At 39.2% G+C, this 23,906-nt stretch overlaps 1 protein-coding gene across 8 annotated transcripts in view; it reads left to right on the top strand.

Moving 5' to 3' along the window:
* Positions 1 to 23,906, top strand: part of Mtmr12 (myotubularin related protein 12) — a 78,664-nt gene that overhangs the window by 9,210 nt on the left and 45,548 nt on the right. For 3 of the 8 annotated variants that reach the window (XM_027936201.2, XM_027936199.2, XM_027936198.2), the window contains exon 2: positions 22,767 to 22,827. The exons of 1 other annotated variant lie outside the window; for it this stretch is intronic. In XM_027936201.2, the coding sequence (XP_027792002.1) occupies positions 22,767 to 22,827 (61 nt within the window). Of the gene's footprint in view, positions 1 to 14,581; positions 14,896 to 22,766; positions 22,828 to 23,906 lie in introns of those variants that run through there. 4 more of the 8 variants (XM_071612641.1, XM_071612639.1, XM_071612640.1 and 1 more) reach the window with 2 other exon arrangements.

Here is a 23,906-nt window from a genome sequence, read left to right as displayed (position 1 = left end):
AATTATCTCTCAGAATAATAACTGTTTATTTCAAAGGCAGTTGCAAGACTGTGGTATTTTGGTTTCATATTTAAATACTTTCCCCCCCAAATACTGTCATCATATTCTTGTGTCCTGTCTTTCATCATTTCTTATACACCTGTCTGGTGGGCAACCTGTCAGAAGTGGCATGCTAACTCCATTATTTTTTGGGAAGGAAGGGATTTTAGCCACAAGACAGCAGAGCTTAAGTGTGGGTGGTGACAAAGGAAGCCCTGGCCACAGTGGCAAAATGTTTTGAAATCTACCTGTAAATACATATATATATATATATATATATATATATATATATATATATATATATATATATCCATCCTCGCCCCCATACTGGGAATTAAACCCAGAGGCGCTTGATCACTTAGCTACATCCTGGACCCTTTTAATTATTTTTTTTTTATTTTGAGACAGAGTCTCACTAAGTTGCCTAGGAAGTTAGTCTTAGTCTTAGGCTGGCTTCAAACTTGAGATCCTCCTGCCTCGGCTTTTCAAGTTGCTGGGGTTAGAGGCATGGGCCACCACATCCAGCTGACTGCTGGTCTTTTTATTTTTGTTTTTGCTAAGAGAGTTTAAAATACCTGCGAATGCCTTGAAGGGAATGAGCCCAGTTTTTTAAATAAAAAATCTCACTACATTCTTGCCTTTTTTCTGGATAAAAAATTGAATTCTTTTTTTTTTTTTTTTTTTGATCTAACAAATGTATTCAGAGTACATGCAAGGATGAAATTAACTAAATACACATGAAAAATCTTTCTGGGTAGATGGACAATGGAGAAAAAGAAATTATAAACTGGAAAAAAATTACTAGGAACATGTAGGTATGATTTTGTTATAAAATTTTATGCAACAATAGATTTGTATGGGTATATAATGTGTTGGTGGTCAAACACAAAAGGTGAAGATGTTATTTGTGTTAGGATAACGGAGAACTCTGAAGGCACTACCTTCGAATCTGAGGTTCAAGTTCATAGCAGTAGATGGGCACCACATTAAATTACTGATCACAAACCTTATGGTAATACACTTTGCCAGCCAACAATCACCCATTCTCAACAGCCACTTCCAACTTTCAGTTAAATATTATGAAATCTACATGTATCTTGAGATTTATCTGATGAACCAACTTCACAAGAAAAATGTGGAAATCATTAGAACAGAACTTACTCTGATCCACACTTAACTTTTCCTCCTGTTCCAACTGTGCAATAGAAGATGTAGTGGGTTATATAGTGTCCCCCCCAAATTCATGTAAGTCTGGAAACTTCTGCAATCTGAATAAAATGTGATTTCTACTTTACAACAAAACCATAAACATATTATTTTCTCCCTGAGTCTCCAGGAAAAAGTCAACCTTGCCAATGGCTTGATGTCAGAGGTCTGGTTCCTGAACTATGAGAGCATAAATTTCTCCTTTTGAGCCAGTCAATTTATGGCAATTTGTTATGAAAGCCCTAGGAAACTACTATAGAAGATGAGCCTCAGCAAATATCAAACACCAAGACTTCCATAATCTGGCTGCTATACTGCATTAGCTAAATCCTTGCCTCTTGAATTAAAAAAAAAAAAAACTCTGAACTTACTCCCATTTATTCTATTTCTTATATTTCTGCTGATTTCCTCTCTAGTCATAGGCCCAGACTAATAATTTATATACTTTTTTTTAATTTTATTTTTTTTATTAGCTACACATGACATTACAACGATACAATGATCTTGGCAATTCATACATTTAAATCATTGGGGTATAATTTCTCATTTTTCTAATTGTACAGATTGCAGAATCACACTGGTCATAGACTCACCTATATACATACAGCAATCATAATGTCTATTCTATTCTGCTGCCCTTCCTATCCCCCCCCACTCCTCCCCTCCCCTCCCATCATTTCTCTCTATCCAATCTAATGTGACATACTTTTTTTTCTTTTTCTCATCACAACATCATACATGTATTCTGTATAACGTTGATTTTATATCACAATATAAAAAATTGAATTCTTTAAGATCATTTTCCCAGTGTTTCCTTGTGCTTGGGACACATATGATTCTTTCACTCTGTCTCCCTTTGAAGATGTGCTGCCTGTATTTACAAAACAGTAGGTTTAGCACTTTCTCCAGTGACCTGGTCTGTGGTATTGGACATCATGTTAGTTAAAGGAGAGTCTGGGACTCTGTCATAGGGATGAATTGTGTCTCATCAACAGAACCTGTATTATCTCCCAGGGTATTGTGGGTGGGGCTCCATGTTCACATCTCATGCCTTCTCCTTTGACCACAAATACCATCTGTTGGCCCCTCTTTTTCTCATCTTTATCTACCTACCTATCATCTATCTGTACTCCCTACCCCAACCCAGCTTGCTTAGTTTTTGCTTCAGTTTCACTTGCCCCAGTAATCCCTTATGCTGCTTTGCTCTTTTTCCTTTATATTTTAAAGGCCTTTGTCTGCTACCTGCTGAGTAAAGAAGATGGTCTGTGCTCAAAGGGTGATAAAAGAAACCGTAGTGTATGTATAATTAGTGCCTAAGGAACTCCATATTTCAGATGTGATCTGTTTTGCAGACAGAAGAGGGGCAGGGGCACTCTGGGGTACATAAGAACAGCCCTCAGTATGGTATGAGCCAGGCTGTCACTGTGGCTGGTGCTGAACAGAGGGACATCTGAGGAATAAACCTATAGTGGAGGTGCCATGTTATCATGGAAGAGCCTTTGATTTTGGAGGTTTCCAGTCCTGCTTCAGCTACTTGATGGTGACTTTAGATGTGGAACTTCACCCTATAAGATTTCTCACCTATAACATGTGGATAGTTTCAATGCAGCATTATTTTTGAGGATGAGAAGAAATAAACTTGTGTACCTAGCTCAGGCCCTGACAAATGGAAGATACTCAATAGCTGCTAGATGCTCTTATTATTATTAATAATAACTTGCACTGAAAGAGTATTTGTTTGAGCAACATTTTTGTGTACCTACCATTTGCTAAACACTAGGTTAAAATTAGGACTCCAAAGAAATAATGTGTACTTGGGAGTTTCACATTCTGTTGGGGAGACTATAGATCACCAGATGGCTCTACTGCAGGGAGGTAGGAGCTGCCTACTTAAGAGGGAGGGGAACCCAGAATGCTCCGGAGCACGGAGTAGGAGGGTCCACTACAGAACCCACTGCAGCATCTGGTCTTCTGTGAAGGCTGTGTAGGACTTGGAAAGGCCAGTGTTAAAATGGGATTTGGTGTGGGAAGGAGGGGGATAATGTAGCAGGCAGGCAAGAGGGACAGCTTGAAAGGCTCATAGGTATGTTGAGATTGGGTTGTTACAGCATCTGTCCCAATCTCTTATATAAGGCATGTGTACTCATGCATGAAAATGATAGAGAAGTCTTGAGGAGTAGAATCCAAGGAGCACCTCTAGGACATGATTCTGAAATTTTTTTTTTTTAAAGGACTCCTTCTTTCTGTAACATGCTGCATTACCATTAGGTCAACTGGCCCTTAGCGAGTCTGTAGATACCTTTTCATTCGTCCCTCCCTGCTTCCTCTTGTCCTTCTCTTGCTCCAAGGCATTGAGCTCTTCCCACCTATTTGGCTAACTTGGAGTTTATAGAGTGGTTTTAAGGGAGTTGGTGGAGGGGGAGGCACAGAAGGCAACACCATGTGTTTCTGCAGCTGCCATTAGTCACATCCCGTAGTTTAAATTATAAGGCAGTGACAGCTCTGTAACCGCCACCTACCACCTTTTTCTCTGGCATTTACACATCCTAACACCACCATATAATGTAGTAGTTAAGAGCGTGGCTGTGGAATCAGAACTCTGCTACTTGCTAACTGTGGATTTGGGCTGGTTATTTAACTTCTCTGAGCCTCAGTCTTCTGATTTTTGAAATGGGAATAATAATAGGTTCTAACCCCTAAGATTGCTATTAGTCTTACATGAGGCAATCCATAGAAAGCTGTTAACACAGTATCTAAGGTGTAGTTTTACTGTTTTGGGGTTTTGGGGGGTATCGGGGATTGAACTCAGAGTCACTCGACCACTGAGCCACATCCCCAGTAGTATTTTGTATTTTATTTAGAGATAGGTACTCACTGAGTTGCTTAGCACCTTGCTTTTGCTGAAGCTGGCTTTGAACTTATGGTCCTCCTGCTCAGCTCCCAAGCCACTGGGATAACAAGCATGTGCTACCGCACCCGGCTTTGTTTTATGGCACTAGAGATTGAACCCAGGGCCTCCCCAATGTTAGGCTCTTCAACCAAGCTACAACCCAGCCCTATAGTGTTAATTAGTTGCTATTCTTCCTTTAATTGAGCTGTCAGTCTGGTTCTGATAATGGTAAGACCTGACCTCCATTTCCTTTGAGCATTTTTCTTCCTGTATTCCCAGAGGTGGGAGTTCGGAGATGGGAAGGAGGTACCATGATATCGTAGAAGAGCCTTTGATTATGGAGTTTTTCAATCCTGGTTCAGCCATTTGATGGTGACCTTAAATGTGGGACTTCACTTGAAACTTCTCCTCACCTATAGCATGTGGATAGGCATATTCCATGCAGGCTTATTTTGAGGATGAGAAGAAATCAACTATGTATACCCAGCTCAGGACCTGACAGGGGTACCTTTGCTCTTGAATGACTATACCTTATCCACCATGACTAACTTTATTTTCTATCCAGAGGGCCTCCCTTAACTGCAGTTTCTTTTTCAATAAATAGATTCATGATTTCCTTTTTGTCCTCCTGTAGCAGTTATCTTTTCTTGTCCCAACTTCTAGGAGGACTTGAAGTTTGGTAGCGTTGTAAGTCCTGAGCTGACACCTTCAATTCGGCTTAGCTTCCTTCTCTCTCCTTTTAAGTCAGCAGCCCCTTTCTCTTCCTAGACACCTGTACTCCAAACCAGTCACAGTCCCCAGGGTGCCTTCTGTGATAGTCTGTGTTTTTACGAATTGCCACCCTTCCTGTCTAGTATCCCCCTTTGTGTCTGAGTTCACTTTCTGCAAGAGCTTGACTGTCCTCTCCACCTCCCACCTCTTTCTATCTGTACCTCTCAAGAGATCATCTGCACACCACGGCCAGGCTCCTGCTGAGTTCAGTCTTCATGTTGTCATTTTCCCACCTGAGAGCCCTCTGCTTCTCCTGCCCCTTCCACTGATCCAAATCTTAACAAGCTTTAAAGTCTCATGCAGGATCTCAGCCTGCTTCTGGTTTTGTTGAAAGAGCATCAGCTTGGATTTGGGAAGCCTGAGCTCTGGCCAATTTTTGTGTGACCTTGAGGTCTCATTTCCTATAGAGTTTTAAAACATGTTTTGTTCAAGGAACCTTTTAGAGAATCAGATATGTAAAGTAAATACAAAAAATTAAAATAAAAATTTTTACATAGGAGACATAATTATACCGTAGGGGAGGGAGGCACTGTAGTAATCTACATTTTCAATTATGGGAATCTGGTGAGCAATCTCTACAGACTGGGAAGGGGAGGTCTCCAGCTGTTAGATCATCTAAAATTTTTCAAAATTTTAGGTAACTGAACTCTTCCCTTATCCCTTGTTGAGAACTGCTATTTCAAAAGAAATCATGGAAAACTCAACAATATGTAGAGAGAAAGGAGAGATGTGAGAAGCAGTTTGACAAGCTCCTGGCTGAGCAGTATCTAGGCCCTTGTTCCTTCAGCCTCTGCAGCCTTGTCTGTCCTCATAACTGGCATCACCTTTTTTTTTTTTTTTTTTTTGGTCTGTATATGAGTTGTCTGCACTTCTGGTTCTTAGTGATTAGCATCATTCAGAGGCTTTTTTTCTTCTGTTGAATATGTTTTGAAGATTTTTGGTTGTGAGATATGTTAGGCTTTTTTTTTTTCTTTCTTTTCTTTTCTTTCTTTCTTTCTTTTTTTTTTTTTTTTTTTTTTTTTTTTGCAGCTGCACACATGCTATGCAGGTGCTCTGCCGCTGAGCTGCATCCCCAGCCCCTGTGTTAGGTCTTTAGAGTGATCCCTGACTCCAGTCTCAGTCTCTATGCCCCAGTAATCAGTTCTGGCATAAGGTGCTTTGCCTTGAAATACTCCTTTTACTAATAGTATGGCAGTTAGTTGTTAAACCAGTGACATGTCCTGGTGCTTGAAGCCCAGTTGTTCCCCTGTTATGTCTCTGGCTGCTCTTTTGCTTCCACAGGCAACTCCTTACTCCATCAGGTATATAGGTTCTCTTTGTTGGGTGTGACTCAGAGAGTGAGAGAACCAAGCCAGTCAATTGTTTGGTGAAGTCAGACCTGTAGTTCTGTGGATTCACTGGCATTTGGGTCTTACCATTTTTTCTCTGACTTGAATTTCTTACTAGGGAGAGTTTGATATAGTGTTTGGATTGTTTAAAGGCTTAATAAATTCTGGTGAGGATCATTCTTGCTAAGAAGTATGAATAAGAAATGCTTTTACTGCCTTCAATAAAGAATGAGCTGTCAAAACAGAGTGAGGAAATCAGTGTACACCCTAGTGACCAGTTACTATCTTCCTTTAAAAAAAAAGAGAGAGAGAGAGAAATCTAAGGCAAGGGCAAACAACAACAACAATAACAACAAAAACAAAAAATAGTAAGTCTAAATGTGAAAGAAAGGATTTTTAATTGCCACATGAGTAAGTAATATTGCTTAGCTATCAGAGTAGTGTACTTTTACAAGTCCTTGCTGGTTTCCCCACCCTAGAAATTTGTTACAGTTGAAAGGACATTAGAAGGTGTTACTTTGTAAGAAGAAAGGGGTTTAAAATTGGTGGTTGCCAAAATATTCTTTATGGGGTGATGAAAATGCTCTAAAATTAATTATGGTGATGGTTATACAACTCTATGAAGATATCGAACACCATTTTAATACTTTGTATTATTAAACTCTTTAAATAGGTGAGTTGTGGAACTGGTTTCTTCTAGGCAGGAGGAGCCATACCAGGTGCACAGAGAAAGAGTAGACACTGAGGATGAGTTGGCTTCTCCCTCAGCCCTACCCAAACAGAGTAGGGTTGATGTCTGGGCCATACACCTTTAAGTTCTAGCCATTGTGAGCAGTTTTTATGTCTTATTTATTATTTCATCAGTTTCTGTTGATTAATTTTCCTCCTGATTTATCAACTAACCAGACCTGCTCAGGGCGACAACTCACAGGGATCAGGCACAAGGGGGCGGGGACTGTAGGGAGGGGAAGGTTTTTTCACAAATCATTGTGACCTCAAGGACTATTTCAGAGAAGGGGCATGTGCAGCAGAGGAACCACCAGAGGACATCAGCGGTCCTTCCTCTCCATTGTCCCGGTTTCCACATTAGGTTCCCAAGATGTGCTTGGGTAGCACAGAGAGTGCAAAGTAGTAGTGTAGGATGTTTTGTCTGGTTAAAAATATTAAAGAAAAATAGTAGTCACATTTTCTCAGATTTCCACAAGCATAACAAAATCTGAACCCAGCCAATTATGGGGATCTGGTGAGCAATCTCTACAGACTGGGAAGGGGAGGTCTCCAGCTGTTAGATCATCTAAAATCTAGGGGTGTAGTTTTCTACATGACATAAGGTGTAAGAAAAATGCCCAACCCTGGGTCATAAACACCTTTAAGTTCTAGCCATTGTGAGTAGTTTTTATGTCTTATTTATTATTTTATCAGTTTCTGTTGATTAATTTTCTTCCTGATTATGGATCACATTTTTTATCATGTCCAGAAATTTTTGCCCAAATGCTGTGCATTATGACTTGAAGACATTTAAATGTATTTTTTAGGAGGGGAAAAACAAATAATTAGGTAGGAAAATATCAATCTCTGCTATGTTTTTAATTTCCAGAGCTGACATTTAGATAGCAACTCATTGCTTGCAGGCCAGAACAGAGTGGGAGGTAAAATTAGAAGGCAAAAGTACAAAGGAAGGAGGGAGGGAAGGAGGAAGGAAAGAAAGAAGGAAAGCAGGCAGGCAGGCAGGCAAGCCAATGTTTAAAAAACAAGAAAAAAAGATTAAGGATCAAGGTTTTTAGAGAGAGAATTTTTTTAATATTTTTATTTTTTAGTTTTCGGCAAACACAACATCTTTGTTTGTATGTGGTTCTGAGGATCAAATCCGGGCCTCACGCATGCCAGGCGAGCGCGCTACCGCTTGAGCCACATCCCCAGCCCTCAAATCAGGTTTGATGGCACACACCTGTATTCCCAGTGGCTTGGGAGACTGAGTTAAAAGGATCACAAGTTCAAAGCCAGCCGCAGCAACTTAGGCCCTAAGCAACTAACAAGACTCTGTCTCAAAATAAAAAATAAAAAGGGTTGGGGATGTGGCTCATTGCTTAAGTGCCCCTGGTTTCAATCCCTGATACCAGGAAAAAAGAAAAAAGAAAGAAAGAAAAGAAAAAGAAAAAAAGAAGTTTAAGGATCAGAAGTACTAAAGTTGATGTCAGAATGTCTGAAAATGAGTTCTGGCTTTACCATCTATTTAGCTATATGAACCTTGGGCATATTATTAAATTTTCAGAGCTTCATTGGATTTATCTGTAAAGTAGCCTTACAGGATTGTCAAGTGACATGAGACATATGAAAGTGGTCACAGTAAAACCTCCAACAATTTATATTTTTGTATGTTTAGTTAGATGTATATCTTTGTAACAGCACTTAGTCTGTAAATGCTGTCTGGAGTTTCCAAATAGCCTTATGAGATAAGCATTTTTTATGGTTGATAACTGATTTGCATAATAAGTATTTAAACAGCAGAGTCCTTAAAGACTAGGTACAGTCATCTATGTATGTGGTCTGTTACCTTGGGACCAGACAGAGATTGTCTGTTAGTCTTACTGCATGTCTGCCTCCCTGGCTTCAGATGCTGTTTCTCTTGGTTTATTGTCAGAGTAATTGGTGCTTGTAACTGCCACAGGCAGTGTATAGTTAGGGGAATAGAGCTGTGGTCAGCAGCAAAGCTATTACCTGGTCATGCTTTCAGAGGCTTATGGAATGAGCCTGCTAGTCAGGCTGACTCTGAGAGAGCCAACCCCTCCAGCCAGAAGCTGGCAATCAGCAGCTCTAGGAACTAACTGTAGGAAACAGATCCTATTTCTCTTTCTAGCTCCCTAGAACTGGATAAGGGATGGATTCATTCAGACTCTAGTCTGTATCCTCAATGAGAAGTCTTAAAGTCTGATTTTGAGTATGCCCCTGCTCCATCAATGAAACTAAAGTATATTTCAGAAAGCTAGCTAAGGGAAAAATGGAACAGTAGTTCAGTTGAACCTGGCACTAATCATATACATAGAGTGTTAGTGAGCTTTCTATCACTTTAACAGCTTAAAAGCAAAGGTTTATTTTGGCTCACAATTTTGGAAGTTCAATCCTTGTTTGCTTGACTTTTTTGCTTTTGGGCCTGTGGCAAGGCAGCACATGGTGCCAGGAAAATGTGCTAGGGCAAACTGCTCCCTTCATGGCCAGGATATAGGAAAAAAGGAATGGACTTGGGTTTCACAATCCCCTTTGAGAGCATGCCTGCAGTGACCTAAACACCTCCCACTAGGCCCAACCTTTTTTTTTTTTTTCCTTCTTCTTTTTTTATTTTTTCCTTTTTTTGAGGCCTCGTGCAATCTCCAGCCCTTTTTAGTTTTTATTTTGAGACAGGGTCTCACTAAATTGTCCAGTCTGGCCTTAAACTTGCCGTCCTCTTGCCTCAGCCTCCCAAGTAGCTGGGATAACAGATGTGTGCTACCACCCCCAGCTAGACTTCACCTCTTAAAGTTTCCATCACCTACCAGTAGCACCAAGCTGTGGACTAAGCCTTTAGCACATGGGCTTTTGATGGACATTTCAGGTCTTAACTGTAGCACTTGGAACTTAATTTATTTATTTTTGGTACCAGGGATTGAACCCAGGGGCATTTCACCTCTGAACCATATGCCCAGCCCTTTTTATTTTTTATTTTGAGATGGGGTCTTGCTTAAGGCCTCACTAAGTTGCTGAGGCTGCCTTTGAAATTGAGATCCTTCTGCCCAAGTCCCCCGAACCTCTGGGATTACAGATGTACACCTCTGTGCCCGGCTTGGGGATTTTTAATAGAACTATTTCTTTACCTCTGAAGAACTATGTCTAGGCCGGGCGCAGTGGCACATGCCTATAATACCAGCAGCTGGGGAGGCTGAAGATGGAGGAGGATCATGAGTTCAAAGTCAGTCTCAGCAACTTAGTAAGGCCCTAAGTTGCTCAGTGAGACTCTATCTCTAACTAAAATACAAAGTAGGGCTGGGGATGTGGCTCAGTAGTTGAGTGCTCCTGAGTTCAGTCCCCAGTACCTGCTCCACCCCCCCCCCCCCACAAAAAAAAAAAAAAAGAACTATGTCTGGCATTAAAGAACATTACCAGGATCAAGAAGTATTTGTCTTTTTGTATTTTTTCATGTATGTGTACTTTCAGTAGACTTTCATTAGCAATATACTTTATCAGGAGTTATATACTAGGAGTTGAAGCTTAAAGTCCATAAAGATATAACCTAAGCCCTCGATTTGTGTCTTTGATTGGCCAGACAGACTAGGTAAGAGATTATTGCACTACAGTGTGAAAAGTGCTGCAGTGGAATCATATACAGAATATGATTTGGGCACCCAGAAAAGATGTCCCCCCCCCACACACTTTCTGATGGAGAAAGTTTCAATCCAAGAAAGCTTCACAAAGGGCTTGTACTGTGTGGACAGAGGATTGAATGGGGAGTTGGATGGACAGGACTGGGGATAGTAGATTGGGTGGGCCTAGTAGGTGCATGGGGGCTAAACAGAGGTGGTTAGATGGGCAGTCACAGGAGCATGTGAAGGATGGTGACCTGAGGTAAGAGAGCAGCAACAGGCAGGGGCAGATGTAGATGGATTATAGGTGTTCAGAAAGCAGAGCACAGTATGTAAGAGGTGGGAATAGTTAAGAGTGACTTCCAGGTTTCTGGTATGATTAGGTAAGCTATCCAGAGCCCACAGGAGCAGGCTTGCCATCCTCTTGCCTCAGCCTCCCAAGTAGCTGGGATAACACTAGGGAACGGAGGTGATGATGAGCTGGTTTGAAATGTGAATTTTAAGGATCTGAGGGACATTCTAGTACAGGCAGCTGGAAGGCTTTAGGGTGTCCAGGTCCGAAGCTCTGACGACAGATCTTGGTGAAGAACCATTCGGGGTCATCAGCCAAAAGTATTGAAATACCTGATCAGAACTCATCCAGGGAACACAGGCCTTATGAGGAGGTCAGAGGACCCTGTATTTAGGATATTCAGGAGCTGTTTGTTGAAATGAACTGGTATATATGAGAAATAAATTTGTTGTGCAACTCTTGGAGGAACCAGACATATAGCTTGAGTGTTGATTTAGCCTTATTGGAGCCCTGTGATTTGGGCTACTCCTTCTCAGCAACAGAGAAGCAAAGAGATCAGATTGACAACTTTCTCATTGCTGACTGATGTGGGTTCCAGTAGGTGTGTCTTCTTTGGACCGTATGCTTGTTGAAGAATGGATGACAGTTCTCAAACTCTTGTATCTTGTCTGGGGTAGACATTGTTAGAAGAGGAAAGCTTCTGGCTCAGCATGGGTGAGGTTCTTAGATGTCATGGGTAAAGTAGTAACTGTGCATCCTGGGAATTGTTTATTCACCGTGGGAGCTAGAACAGATACAGTTGGCTCCTTTTGATCTGTGAGATAAAGCATAAGGAAATTGAAAGACTTATTTTTTATGATCTTATCCTCTTTTTAAAGTAAAACAAACAAATAAAAAAGAGTAGCCATAACATTTAGATAAACTTTGAAATAATGAAATTAACAACAACAAAAACCTAGCCCTGATCCTACCCCTTTGACAGAACTACTCTTCATTTCCATCATGCCTCTATTCTAATTGAATTTAGAACACTGAGATAGCCTAGTTTTAAAAACTTGGACATGTTATGGCTCTAGCAGATTTTGCCTTTCTTTTGTGCCATAATAGCAAGCTTTGTGAAAACTAAATGAATGGCAAGAGGTGCTACACAGAGCACATAGTTCATTTTTAAAAGACCCATTTGTTGAAAATTTGTGTAGCTTTCAAATGAGTATTTGAGAAGTCTTTTAGCCTAACCAGTAAAACCAGTTCTTCTCGATTATTAAATAACCACACCTTTTCTTTCTTTTATTCCCTACACATTCACATTTAATGTGATAGTTAATGAGGTTGGCATGGAATTTTATATCACTTTTTATAGCTGCAGAAATAAGATTTGCCCCCATTTTCTGAGTAGGCAGTTGGCAGGGAGTGGCAGAATGAAAAAGTAGCATGACAGAAGGAATAAAGGCATAAGGGGAATTCTGGTCCCCTCTCTGAAACTAGGTGGTGGTTTAAGAAGCTTCTACCACCCCTAAAAGCAAGGGTACTACAGAGGCATTTGGTTGAATCATTTCATTGGCTGCTGGGCAAATTGGCTATGAGATCCACAGCTTTTGCCCTGATGCAGTTCTTTTGGACAGCCTTCATACATGGTGGACTTTAAGGGAATGCTCTCTTTCTTTAGTAAATTAAAATCTGTACCACAAAATAAATAAATAAATCCTTTCACTACTTAAAGTTGTTATTAATGAAATGATTCAACAAAATCTTTTTTGTTTGTTTTTCAGTACGGGGTATTGAACCCAGGGCTTGGTGCAGTGCTAGGCAAGTGCTCTATCACTATGCTACATCCCCAGCCCTTAACAAAAAACGTGAATACTTAGTGAGTGCAAGACCTGTATTAGATTCGAGGGACAAATATCTGTCCCCAAAGGACTTATAGATGGTGGGGAGATAGACTTAAATAATTATTTCAACAAATATTACATTATAATTGTAAACAGATGTAACAAGAAAGAAACCCATGAGGCTGTTAGAACCTGGTAATTGCCTTAAGGAAATGACTCTTGACCTGAGATCTGATAGCTACACAAAAAATTCACAGGACAAGGGCTGAGGATGTAGCTCAGTGGCAGAGCATTTGTCTAGCATGGGCAAGACCCTGGGTTCAACCCCTTTTACCACAAACAAAAAATTCACAGGGCAAAGAGAGATAGGCATTCCAAATAGAAGGAACAGCCTGTGGAAATGACTGTCAGTGTGGTAGAGCACAAGGCAGATATGGGAGGCCAAAATGGAGAGATGAGGGAAGGCGATAGAAGGAGATCACATTGGGCAAGTAAGTATGGGCCATATTGTGTAGGGCCTTGGAGACCATGTCATCCCATGAGTAAGGCAAAGTGGATTGTGAAAAGGAAAGTGAAAGGATCACTCCTGCCTGAAGAGAGAAGATGGATTAAACAGATGCAAGTAGAACAGTTGCAAAGCCATTGCAGTGGTCTAGGAAAGAGATTGGAATACTTGGAATAGAGTGGTATTGGTGAACATAAAAGAAACTCATGGATTATAGATGTATTTAGTAGATAATATTGGTAGGATCAGGGGACAGATTGGATATTGAGGATGAAATTGAAGGAGGTGTAAAGGGAAACTCAGAGAATGACCTCTAGATTATATGCTCTTTGAGGCAGACGCAGAATTTCTGTGTAGTACGTAGCAATGTTTTCTGTAGGTAGAGCTCTCCCAGAGTGCAGTGGATCTGTCCCTTCTCCTTGAACTCTTCAAGGTCAGTTGGAATAAGATCCTAGACACTGATGCCTTGGGGCACAACGGAGTAAGTCATAAGAGATAACTCTGAGCAGGTGTGGATGAAGCCCCAAGGTTCTGTTCCCCATGTGACTGGCCAGTGTCACTTAAGTTCATTATTTGTGAAGGGTAGGTGTTTTCTGCTTCCCCTTCAGCTTCCTTTGGCCTCTCCACAGTGCTCGTTGAGGTTTTGCCTAGGTGATTGTAGGTAGGTGATTGTTTTCATCTGGTTTAGGGGTGTCTAGCCGATCATTCTGTCTTGCTTTTCCTCTTTAACTTTATTCCTTCTTTCCACATAAGAGGCATCTGATAAGAACACAGACAGCCAGTGTACGTGGGCTTGGATTCCACCTCAACATGTACCAGTTGGTGTTTTCATCTGTAAAATGGAGATGCTTGAGGATATAACTCTACTTCAGAGACTTGCTGTGAGGATTAAATGAGTTAATAAATGTAAAGCTCATATAGGAGGATTAGATGAATTCTAGATAGGGAAGAGGGGTGGGAGGGGAAGGGAGGGGGCAGGGGACTAGCAAGGATGGTGGAATGTGATGGACATCATTATACAAAGTATATGTATGAAGACTTGAATTGGGTGTCAACGTACTTTATATACAAACAGATATGAAAAATTGTGGTATATGTGTGTAGTAAGAATTATAATGCAAAAGTACATGTATAAAGGCATAAATTGGCGTGAACATACTTTATATACAAGGATATGAAAAATTGTGCTATATATATGAAATAAGAATTGTAATGCATTTCACTGCTGTCGTGTATTTAAAAAAATAAAATCAATAAAAAATAAAAAATGAAAATAAACAAAATAAATAAAAAGCTCATTAAACAATGCTTGGCACTTATGGCTTAGTAAATGTTTATTGTTTAGCTCTCTACCTCAGGGCTGGCCCTGTACCTACTTTGGAAAGAGGGACAGTAGACTTTGGCATTCACAGATTGGATAGATGTGATCTTTACAGTCCACAAGCAACCCGCGAGTCAAGTTGTAGTAATTTATAATCTGCTAAGGAAGAAATTATATGTACTCATTCAGTTGTGAATGTCAAGTTGCATAGCTTTTAATCATTTGTCCAGTAAACTTGCTGAGGAAGACAGTAGCTTATATGCCATCAGAATAGCATGATCAGGAGTAGGATGCACATGTGGAAATTTTATCTTGTCCAGAACCAACAGAAGTTCACCTCCAGGACTCAGCTCATCCAGATGTGGACTCTTCTGTATCTCGTTAGTATCTACCTCCTTTTTCTTCTCATTAGCTCTGTTCATTTTCCTGATATCAACAAGCAAAGGATGGTATAACTATTTTAAGAATATTGATATATTACCTCCCTATTTGTTAGTACCTTCTTTGTTTTTCTTGTAGAATTAAAAAAAAACTGTTTAGAAACACAGGGGTATAAAGAGACTATAGGACATTAACAATGAATACTATCCATTCTGTTCCTCTACTCCCTCCCTACCAAACAGCAGGTAACTTTTGAAAACCAAATTCAAAGAAAAATTTCAGTCAGCTATTTCTGAGGGGTGAATTTCTTTATGTTTTTTGTTTGCATACGGTGATTTGTTGGAGTTCTTTAGGTTATTTCTCTTCTTAGGACTGGTGTATATTTTAATTGGGGGGGTGGTTGATGTAATTGATGTTGGTTAATTATATGTAAGAATTGCATAGTTTGTAATTTTTTGAAGTGTTAACTAGAAAAGGGTTAGATATCAGTGATGATTGAGTACAGTGTCAGACCTTAAATTGCAATGTTTGAGTGCTTATATCAGTTATTTTCAATTTATTATCAATTTACAGCAACTATATCTATTTGCAATAATAGTAACCAGGCATGTTGGCATGTGCTGATAATCCCAGCTACTCAGGAGGCTGAGGCCAGATGATCACAAATTTGAGGCCAGCCTTGGCAACTTAATGAGACCTTGCCTCAAAATAAAAAACAAAAAAAGCTGGGATATAGCTCTGTGGTAAAGCACCCATGGGTTTAGTCCTCAGTACCAAAAACAAAAAAAAAAGTCTACACTTTTGGTCTTTGGTCTTATGGTGAATTCAAAGTATGTTCTTTGCAAAATATGAATATAAGATTCACAGTGATAAGAGCTAAATCACTATGGACTTCTAGAAAACACATCCTATTAATAGAAAAATACCATTTTATTTATTTTTCTATGGCTGTAGATATTCTTGTGTAGTCAGAGTCTTATAGAATTAGGGCCAACTTTGGTATTGCAGGTTTTCAGAGTTTCTGAATCACAGGAAAAAGAATGAGGGACCTCCTGAGTACAGTTATTTTAACGTGGAAAACAACTGTGAGAGAAAAAATTATTGTACTCATGTGACAGAACCTTGAACAGTTTCATCTCTTAAGTATTATATTTAAATTATTTGTTTACTCATGAAAGGAAAGGAAGAAGCAGCACAGACTGCTATGTTCAATAGTTATAACAATTCCATTTACTAAATACTGGTGCCAGCTGTTTACAAATATAAACAGCTTGAAGCTTTTCTATTAGGTGGGACTTTTTCCATTTTATGTAGGAATAAATTGAAGTTTAGTTTAAGTGACATGCCCAATTATGTCTGTAGGCACCAGAGCCAGATTTGGACTGTGTTCCCCAAATCTGTATTATTTCTGTTTTTAATTCATGCACAGAAAGAAGATTAGAGAAATATGGGGAAAGGCATATTGGTATTATGCTATATTTATAGTACAACTTTTTGCTTTAAAAAAGGTAAATTTTGTTTTAAGATACACATGTAGATGCAAATTTGTGGATGCAACTCCATTTTTCTCAGATTTTCTATTTAGTGGAGAAAACAAAGAGTATTAAATGTTCATTCTAGAAAAATAGGGCAACTTTGAGGAAGTGCAGTGTCTGTGTTTTTTGTCCTTTTAACATTTTGTTGCAATGGAAAGAAATTGTGTTTTGGAATCTTTAGGGATCTTGAGGGATGTTGCCTATTAAGAGTCTGTTCCTCTGTTGGATGAAATTCATATCACTACAGTAATTTCAGTTTTTGACTGAAAGCTATTGATTTGAGCATTTATAAGCATTTTGACCTATGAGAGTGTCTTTGTGAACCCCCACCTGGTTCTTTTCAAGGTCATTGGTCTTTCTGGTAGGGAGGGCCCTTTTCTGACTTTTGTGAGGTACCCTCAGGTCCATCGACTTTTGACAAGATTTGTGCTCTGAAGGTGAACTTGGTAAGAAATCAGAGAACTGACTTTTTGTTAACTAGTTGAGTGAAAATGACCAGGCCGCCTCTTGGTCTTTTTAGCAGATCTTCAGGAGCTGTAGCTGACTTTAACTTTTGTGTGTTTTTATCCTGTATGTGGCAGTTCCTTGTACAGTGAAATACAGTTCTCTTAAGAGATTTCTTCTAATTTGTTTTAATCAGTTTTGTAGTAAAACTGGTTTCAACTTCTACAAGCAAACAGCAGAAAGATTGTGAGTCCTGAGTTAGGATAGGGCTTGGGCTAATACTTGACTAGTAACTTGTTTTTCCTCTAAAATCTAAGGCAGGTTATTGATTCTCCCTAAATCTGTTTCCTCTTCACAAAATGGAGATAATACTAGAATTGTTATGAGAAGTAATGAGATACTAATGAAGAGTACTTATCTTGCACATAATAGAAACTTACTGATAGTTGGCTTTTATCATTAGAATTAAAAGCATTTAGTTGTGGTGGAATCAGTCTGGCAAAAAGATTGTGGAGGACTTTGATATCTGTTTTGCAGAGTTGGACATGTTTTTATTACTGCTCAGAAGTCTTTTTGACTTATGATTTTGGGCAGTATTCCAAATAGGTGAAAGGTTGCTATATGATCTAGGTTTGGAATGAATAGGGTCTTGGTATAGTTGATTTAGTTGCTTTTGAGGCAGGGGCTTGCATGTATTTGATTTGGTTATTTTTCTTAGACACTGGCTCTTCAACAGCAATGTACTTTGTTGTTCTGACCTTTCCTTTCCCTATCTGCAGTGCTGAAGGAAGTCAGATGAATAGCAGCAACTTTAGTAGGAAGTTGAATGCTCTCAGGAATCTTGGTGGTTTTTCCGTCATCCTCTTCCAATGTAGAATTATCTCATGCTTAATAAAATATTGGCTCCTGGATGACCTAACTGCTTTTTGAGTTTTCCCTTTTCTCTATCAAATTGATTTTTGGTCAGCAGCATAGTGCCAACATTAAAACATATTTAACCTTGTTCTGGGGAAAAAGAGGAGTCAATACTTCTAAAATGAAAAATGTACACTGTGTTTTTGAGGCATCTGATAAAATGAGGGTGAGTGGGAAAAGGTCACATTGCCTCCTCCTTTTTCCTTTCAGGAAATGCTCCAGGTAACAGGTATTCTCAGGGATGAATATCATACATTCTATGACTGATCTGGGATGTTGAGAATGGAGACCCATTTCTTTTCTCTCCTGCTCTTTCCTTCCTTCCCTTCCCACTTTTCTTCTCTTTTCTTTCTTTCTCTCTCTCTCTCTCTCTCTCTCTCTCTCTCTCTCTCTCTCTCTCTCTCTCATTTATGGTAGGGAGTATTTGCTGAAGGTCAAACCCAGGGCCTCACTCATGCTAGGCAAGCACTCTACAATCCTAGCTTTCCTTTTCCATTTCTAATGAGGGAAAGCCACCAAGCACCCTGCCTCCCTCTGAACACAGATACCCAGATTCAAATCATATTGTGATTTTAACCATGCACAGCTCTCTTGTGCATCACCTCACAAAGTACGCAGAACAGCTCTTCATTTTGTTCTTCCAGATTGGACACTGATACTGGGACACTTGCCCAAGGTCTTCCTGGTGTCTTTGTCGAGTAGGAGCCACCCAGGTTCCTGATTTAGTCCAGTGCTTTTTCCTGAAAGTTTGAGATAGTAAATAATATGTGCTTAATTCACTCCCTTGATTAGAATCCTTCAGTTGCTCCCCATTGCCAACAGGATTAAGCCCAAACTCCTCAAATTCCTTTAGGCTGTGCTTATATCAGCCATATTTCTTACCTCTCTTGCAACATTACCTGCCTTTATAGGTATTTACAACTTCTCCTTTCTTTCCTCTTCTTTCTGTCCATTTATTAAAATTCTGAACATTCTACATGTGCCATCTCCTCCTCCTCCTCCTCCTCCTCCTCCTCCTCCTCCTCCTCCTCCTCCTCCTCCTCCTCCTCCTCCTCCTCCTCCTCCTCCTCCTCCTCTTCTCCTTCTTCTTGGATTTAACTCAGGGTTTCACACAAGTACTCTACCATTGAGCTACATCATCAACCCTTTCATTTTGAGATAGTCTCACAAAGTTGCTAAAGCTGACTTCAAACTTGCAATCCTTCTGCCTCAATTTCCACAGTAGCTGGGATTACAGGCATGTGTCTCCATACCTGGATTCACATGTGTCATTTTCTTAGAAGGACTGGCTTGAATAGTTACCCGCTCCATCCCATTTGATATTTTTACTGTTACTGGACCCAAGTCTGTCAGTTCACTGCTCAAAACCCAGTACTCTGTAGATGAGAGTTGGTAAGAAGGAAAGTCAGATTTAGTCAAGGACTGGCAATGAGAAGATGAAGGGGGCTTTTGTCCTAAAGCACCATCTTAGGGAACTTGTGCACACAAAAGTGCTTTTATTAGGAGGTACAGTGGGACAGACAATGGGCGGAAAGATTAAGTGTTGAGTAGGGTCTTCCCTGAATAGGGTCTTCCCATCATCCAGGGCACAATGTCTTTTTTTCTTTGCCTAAAACACTGCAATTGACCTTGACCTGCTGGAGCTATTTCCTGTACTTATTTAGACAAATATTACTTTTCTATAAGTTAAGCATCATCTTTACACTTTCTGATAATCTAAGGGTTAACAAATGTTCTAGGGTCTATAAATCTAAAGAAAGATTATTTAACACTTAACATCTTAATCATTTAGGTGTAACTTTTCTTTAGAATTTAGAGTTCTAGACAAAGAGAGGGGAAGCTAAAGCAACTCTGCTAAATACAACTCCCAAAAGATTGGCCACTGTTAAACTACAGTTAGGTGCTCCTTTTTTGTGCTGCCATACCCTCATATTCATGCTTTGCTAGAGCGTACCCATTGTATATATGATTATGAAGGTGTGTCAGTATTGTTTGTTCTCCTCACTGGACTACAAACTCCTGTTTGCCTTTGGGTGCCTGGTAAAACTAACACTTAGTACCTTAAATTTAGTTTGTCACTTATAAATGACCTTCTTCCTGACCATTTACAAATGTCAGCTACTTTTAGAAGTGTAGCGTGTTCTGCTTTTTTAGTTTAGAAATTACAAAGCTAAGAATAAAATGGATTTTTTTTTTGTTAAATTTTAAGTTTTAAAGTCACTTTCTGCCTGGTGTATGTTTGGCAGGAGGGCATTGTATACTTCCATGTCCAGGGATCATGATGGGAACGAGGTGGTAGCAGACAGGGGTATTGATCAGCTGAATGATGGTAAAATCCTATTAGGGCTTTTCTGTTTAGAAACTCCATACATCATGCCCTCACCTAGAGCCCACATACTTGAGACAGTAGATGCTACTTTGAGGACTTTTCTCTGCCAGTCTTACTCATGAGATGATAGCTGTGACATTAGATTCTCCCCTTGGAGGTCTGTATATACTTACTGTACATTGTCATATTGGACGACATGATTCTAATCATCTCTAATTTCTTATTGTTAATCCAGTTGACCTAAGTCAGTATGTTTGTTGACAATTAATAGAATCCTACTCTAGCTAATTTATACTAACAAGATAATTTATGATAACAATACAGGCATGACTCATGGAACTGTGCCAAAGGTATGCTTGGGCCTTACAAAAGCCTGGAAAGCCATGGGAATCCAGGCCATTATTTGTGTGTCTGACAGTGGTGTATCCAATTCTCTGCAGAACAGCTTTATCTCCTTCCCCACATTCATGGCTCAGTTTACAAATCTGTCATTTAAGTAGCCAGCTTGATTTGTGAGCCTTCAGCTAAATTAATAGGAAAGACAAAAGTGAATCACCCCATGTCTGTGGGACCAGTATCCATGTTAGTTTTCTGTGCAGTTGTCTCACTCCAGAGGGTTGTAAGAGCTGGTACCAGTGGTTTAGGGAAAGGGAGCTTTGGGTAGGACAGAATCTTAAAAGGTACCTCTGGGTATTTTTGTTTCTGAAATGTAAAGAAAAAGTTTCACTAAACATTTCAAGAATTAATATAGGTAGTTTTAAGTTAATGTGGAAGATATACTTCTGTTGATTTAACAATAGGCTAGTCTTCTCTGTGCTGGTTCCAGGGTTTGTACCGAGTTCCAAGAACTAGTCAAGATGATCTCTGTAGTTTTCCAACAGTTGACTAAATTTAATGAATAGCTTGCTTTCTTCTCAGATAATGATGGTAGAACCTGTCAAAAATAATTGTGCTTTAATTTGCTTTTTGCAAATGACAGACAATGAAAGTTCTCAATGAGAATTTTTAAATTACAAAAACACTCAATAGTATTTACATATGCAGTAATAGTTCCTCTTGTATAAACCCTAGTGCAGTGCATCAGAATCAGCAGGGGAGCTTTTTATAAAACCAAAGGCCCTGTCTGCATCCTTAAGCTTGTGGTAGAGTGGGTCTGAGTGTCTGTGTATGTAACAGGCTTTCCAGATGACCAAACATGTCCCAAGTTTGAGAAGCATTGCCCCAAGGGACTTGATTTGTGGCCATTGCCTGGAATGGAAATCATAGTCACCTCCACAGTAGACCATGCTCTATATGGGTTCCCTGGAAAAGTTGTGGCATTCTATTGCAGCCTTAAGATGGACTATCTAATCTCCCCCTGCCTCAAGTATATATAAATTTCTTCTAATTCATTCTGAACTAACAAATTTAGAAAACTTACTATATCTGGATCCTTCTACCAAAAATAAAATAAAATAATACAGTTTTATTTGTTGACAAAACTTGTTGTGTTTTATAGAATTTTGGGAGGAGGGGGATTGAACTCAGGGGCATTCATTAATTGAGCCACTTCTCCAGCTCTTTTTTGTATTTTATTTAGAGACAGGGTCTCTAAATTGAGTTGTTTAGCACCTTGCTTTTGCTGAAGCTGGTTTTGAACCTATGATCCTCTTGCCTCAGTCTCCTGAGCTGCTGGGATTACAGGCATGTGCTACAGTGCCCAGCCTGTGTTATAGAATTTTCCAATTAAGGTTGGACTGATTATGTTCCCATGGTGGCATTTAATGTGTTTCTTGTCCGAGTGTTTCTTATTAATTAGTAAATTGCCATAAAAGCTCAAGCAGTTTGAGATTAGATATTTTGGCAAGAATACTTCATAGAGTTACGGTAGACTTCATTAGGAGGCTTATTACTGCATCACTCTTTTTGTTGTCTTAATAGCCATTCATGATCATTATTTTGAAAGCATCATTCATTAAAGTTTGCTAATTATCTTTGCATATCCAATAAATACTGAGCCTGAAATAGAGGAACTTGAAGATACATTTATTGAGAAACAGTCACAGAACAAGTTCTTGATTACCCATTAGGTGGTTGCGCTCCTTGGCACTGTCTTGTGGATTTAGGTAACTAATAGCGGGCAGTGAACATTCTAGCTTTCTCTACTAAGCCTCAGTATGCTATAAAGTAAGTGGATCTGTACCAACTAGGTACAGTCATATTTTCCTATTTTTGCCTTTAAGCCTTTATATGTCAGTTTTCTCTCAAGAACTAATGATCTTTTGCTTTCAATCCTTGATTCTCACTGGATAGAAAGCAGTATTGCTGGAGTGTGTCTTTTCTTTCTGACTCTGTGTACTCTACTTTGCTATGTGGTATTTCAACTTGTTCCTTTACATAAAGGATGCCTACCCCTGCATTTGTGCTTGGGACAACTAATAGTTATCAATCCTAAATAATTAGTTTAATATCTTGATTATCACTAATTTTTTGGAATTTTCTGTCTTCCTTTAGTTAACAAGTTAGCTTGTCAAATAAAGCTCCTGTGGTTTAGTGTGTATTCTATAAGCATGTCTTTATATTACTATGAACCTTTAAACAAAGAAAAATATTATCCTTTGCTCTTCTTCTTCTCCTTCTCCTTCTTCTTTTTTTTTTTTTTTTTTAGGAAATTCACACAAACGAAAAGGAAGTAACAGAGAAGGAAGTAACTCTTCACTTGTTGCCAGGTAACAGTAATGTTAGCCTCATACTTCCAATGCAACTCAAAACCAATGATAAATTACATCATCCCTAGTTTTTCTATATATAAACTTCTTTGTTTTTTATCTTTTGGCATATAACAGTAATGAGGTAGACAAAGATAACAAGGTCTTTAGTTCAATAACTGTACACTTGACTCTGAGTATTACACTATCTGGAAAAAAAATCTTTCTTGTTTCCCTTTACCCCCAGCTGATGAAAATAAACCTGGGAAATTCTTGCCTCTTTGACAAGCAAATGAGATTGTCTTACTTGGTCCCATCCAGTATTTGTGGTTTCTGGTCAGGAAAATCCCAGTCCTTGCTGCCCAAGTCTGTAGCTGCCCTTGGACAGTGCAGTTACCCATGCCTCCCAGGGCAGGTGTTGGTAGATGGTCTCACCTGCCATCTGTGCTGGTGTATCTGAGAGTGGGTCCTAGGGATACTGGGGTTTACCAATCCTGGGGCCACTGGGGCTTTGCTCTGAGTCATTCATTATGAATGGATTGCTTGAATTTTTTTGAGACTGGAAAAAGTGGCAGTAACTTAAGTTAGGTTTTATCACATTTGAGTTCAGGAACAGAAACTATTTGGTGAAGTATCCTCTCCATTTATGGAAATTCCTGTCAGCTATGTATTCTTTTTTCCATTTTTTCCCAATTCAAAATAACTTTTTAAATAAATTTTTATGTGCATTTTCCCAAAACAATAGAGACCCCATTGTGGTATTTTTAAACTTTGTTCCAGTTTGTCCAGGGAATGTGAATATGTACAAGTTTCTGACTGATCCATGTTATTTGGTAAAACATATTAGAACCCTTTAACTTTTTTCCTTTTTTTAATAGTACATCTTAATTTTACAGAATAGTGGGCTTCAATACAGCATATTCGTACTTGCATATAACATTTTGATCATTTCCACCTTTTTTTAATGTTTTTAAATTTCAAAGGCTTTTTTTTTCTACGATGTTGACTTAAACCTTGATTCGTATCTCCTGTTGTTTTTTTCTTTTCTTGGACTTATAGATTCTGAAATTAACTTTTGTTTTAAATTTTGTGTCATATTC

The sequence above is a fragment of the Marmota flaviventris genome, chromosome 5 (genome assembly GCF_047511675.1).
Source record: "Marmota flaviventris isolate mMarFla1 chromosome 5, mMarFla1.hap1, whole genome shotgun sequence".
In the NCBI taxonomy this organism is placed as follows: domain Eukaryota; kingdom Metazoa; phylum Chordata; class Mammalia; order Rodentia; family Sciuridae; genus Marmota; species Marmota flaviventris.
Note: the sequence above shows the minus strand (reverse complement) of the source record. Positions and strands in the feature narration are given on the sequence as shown.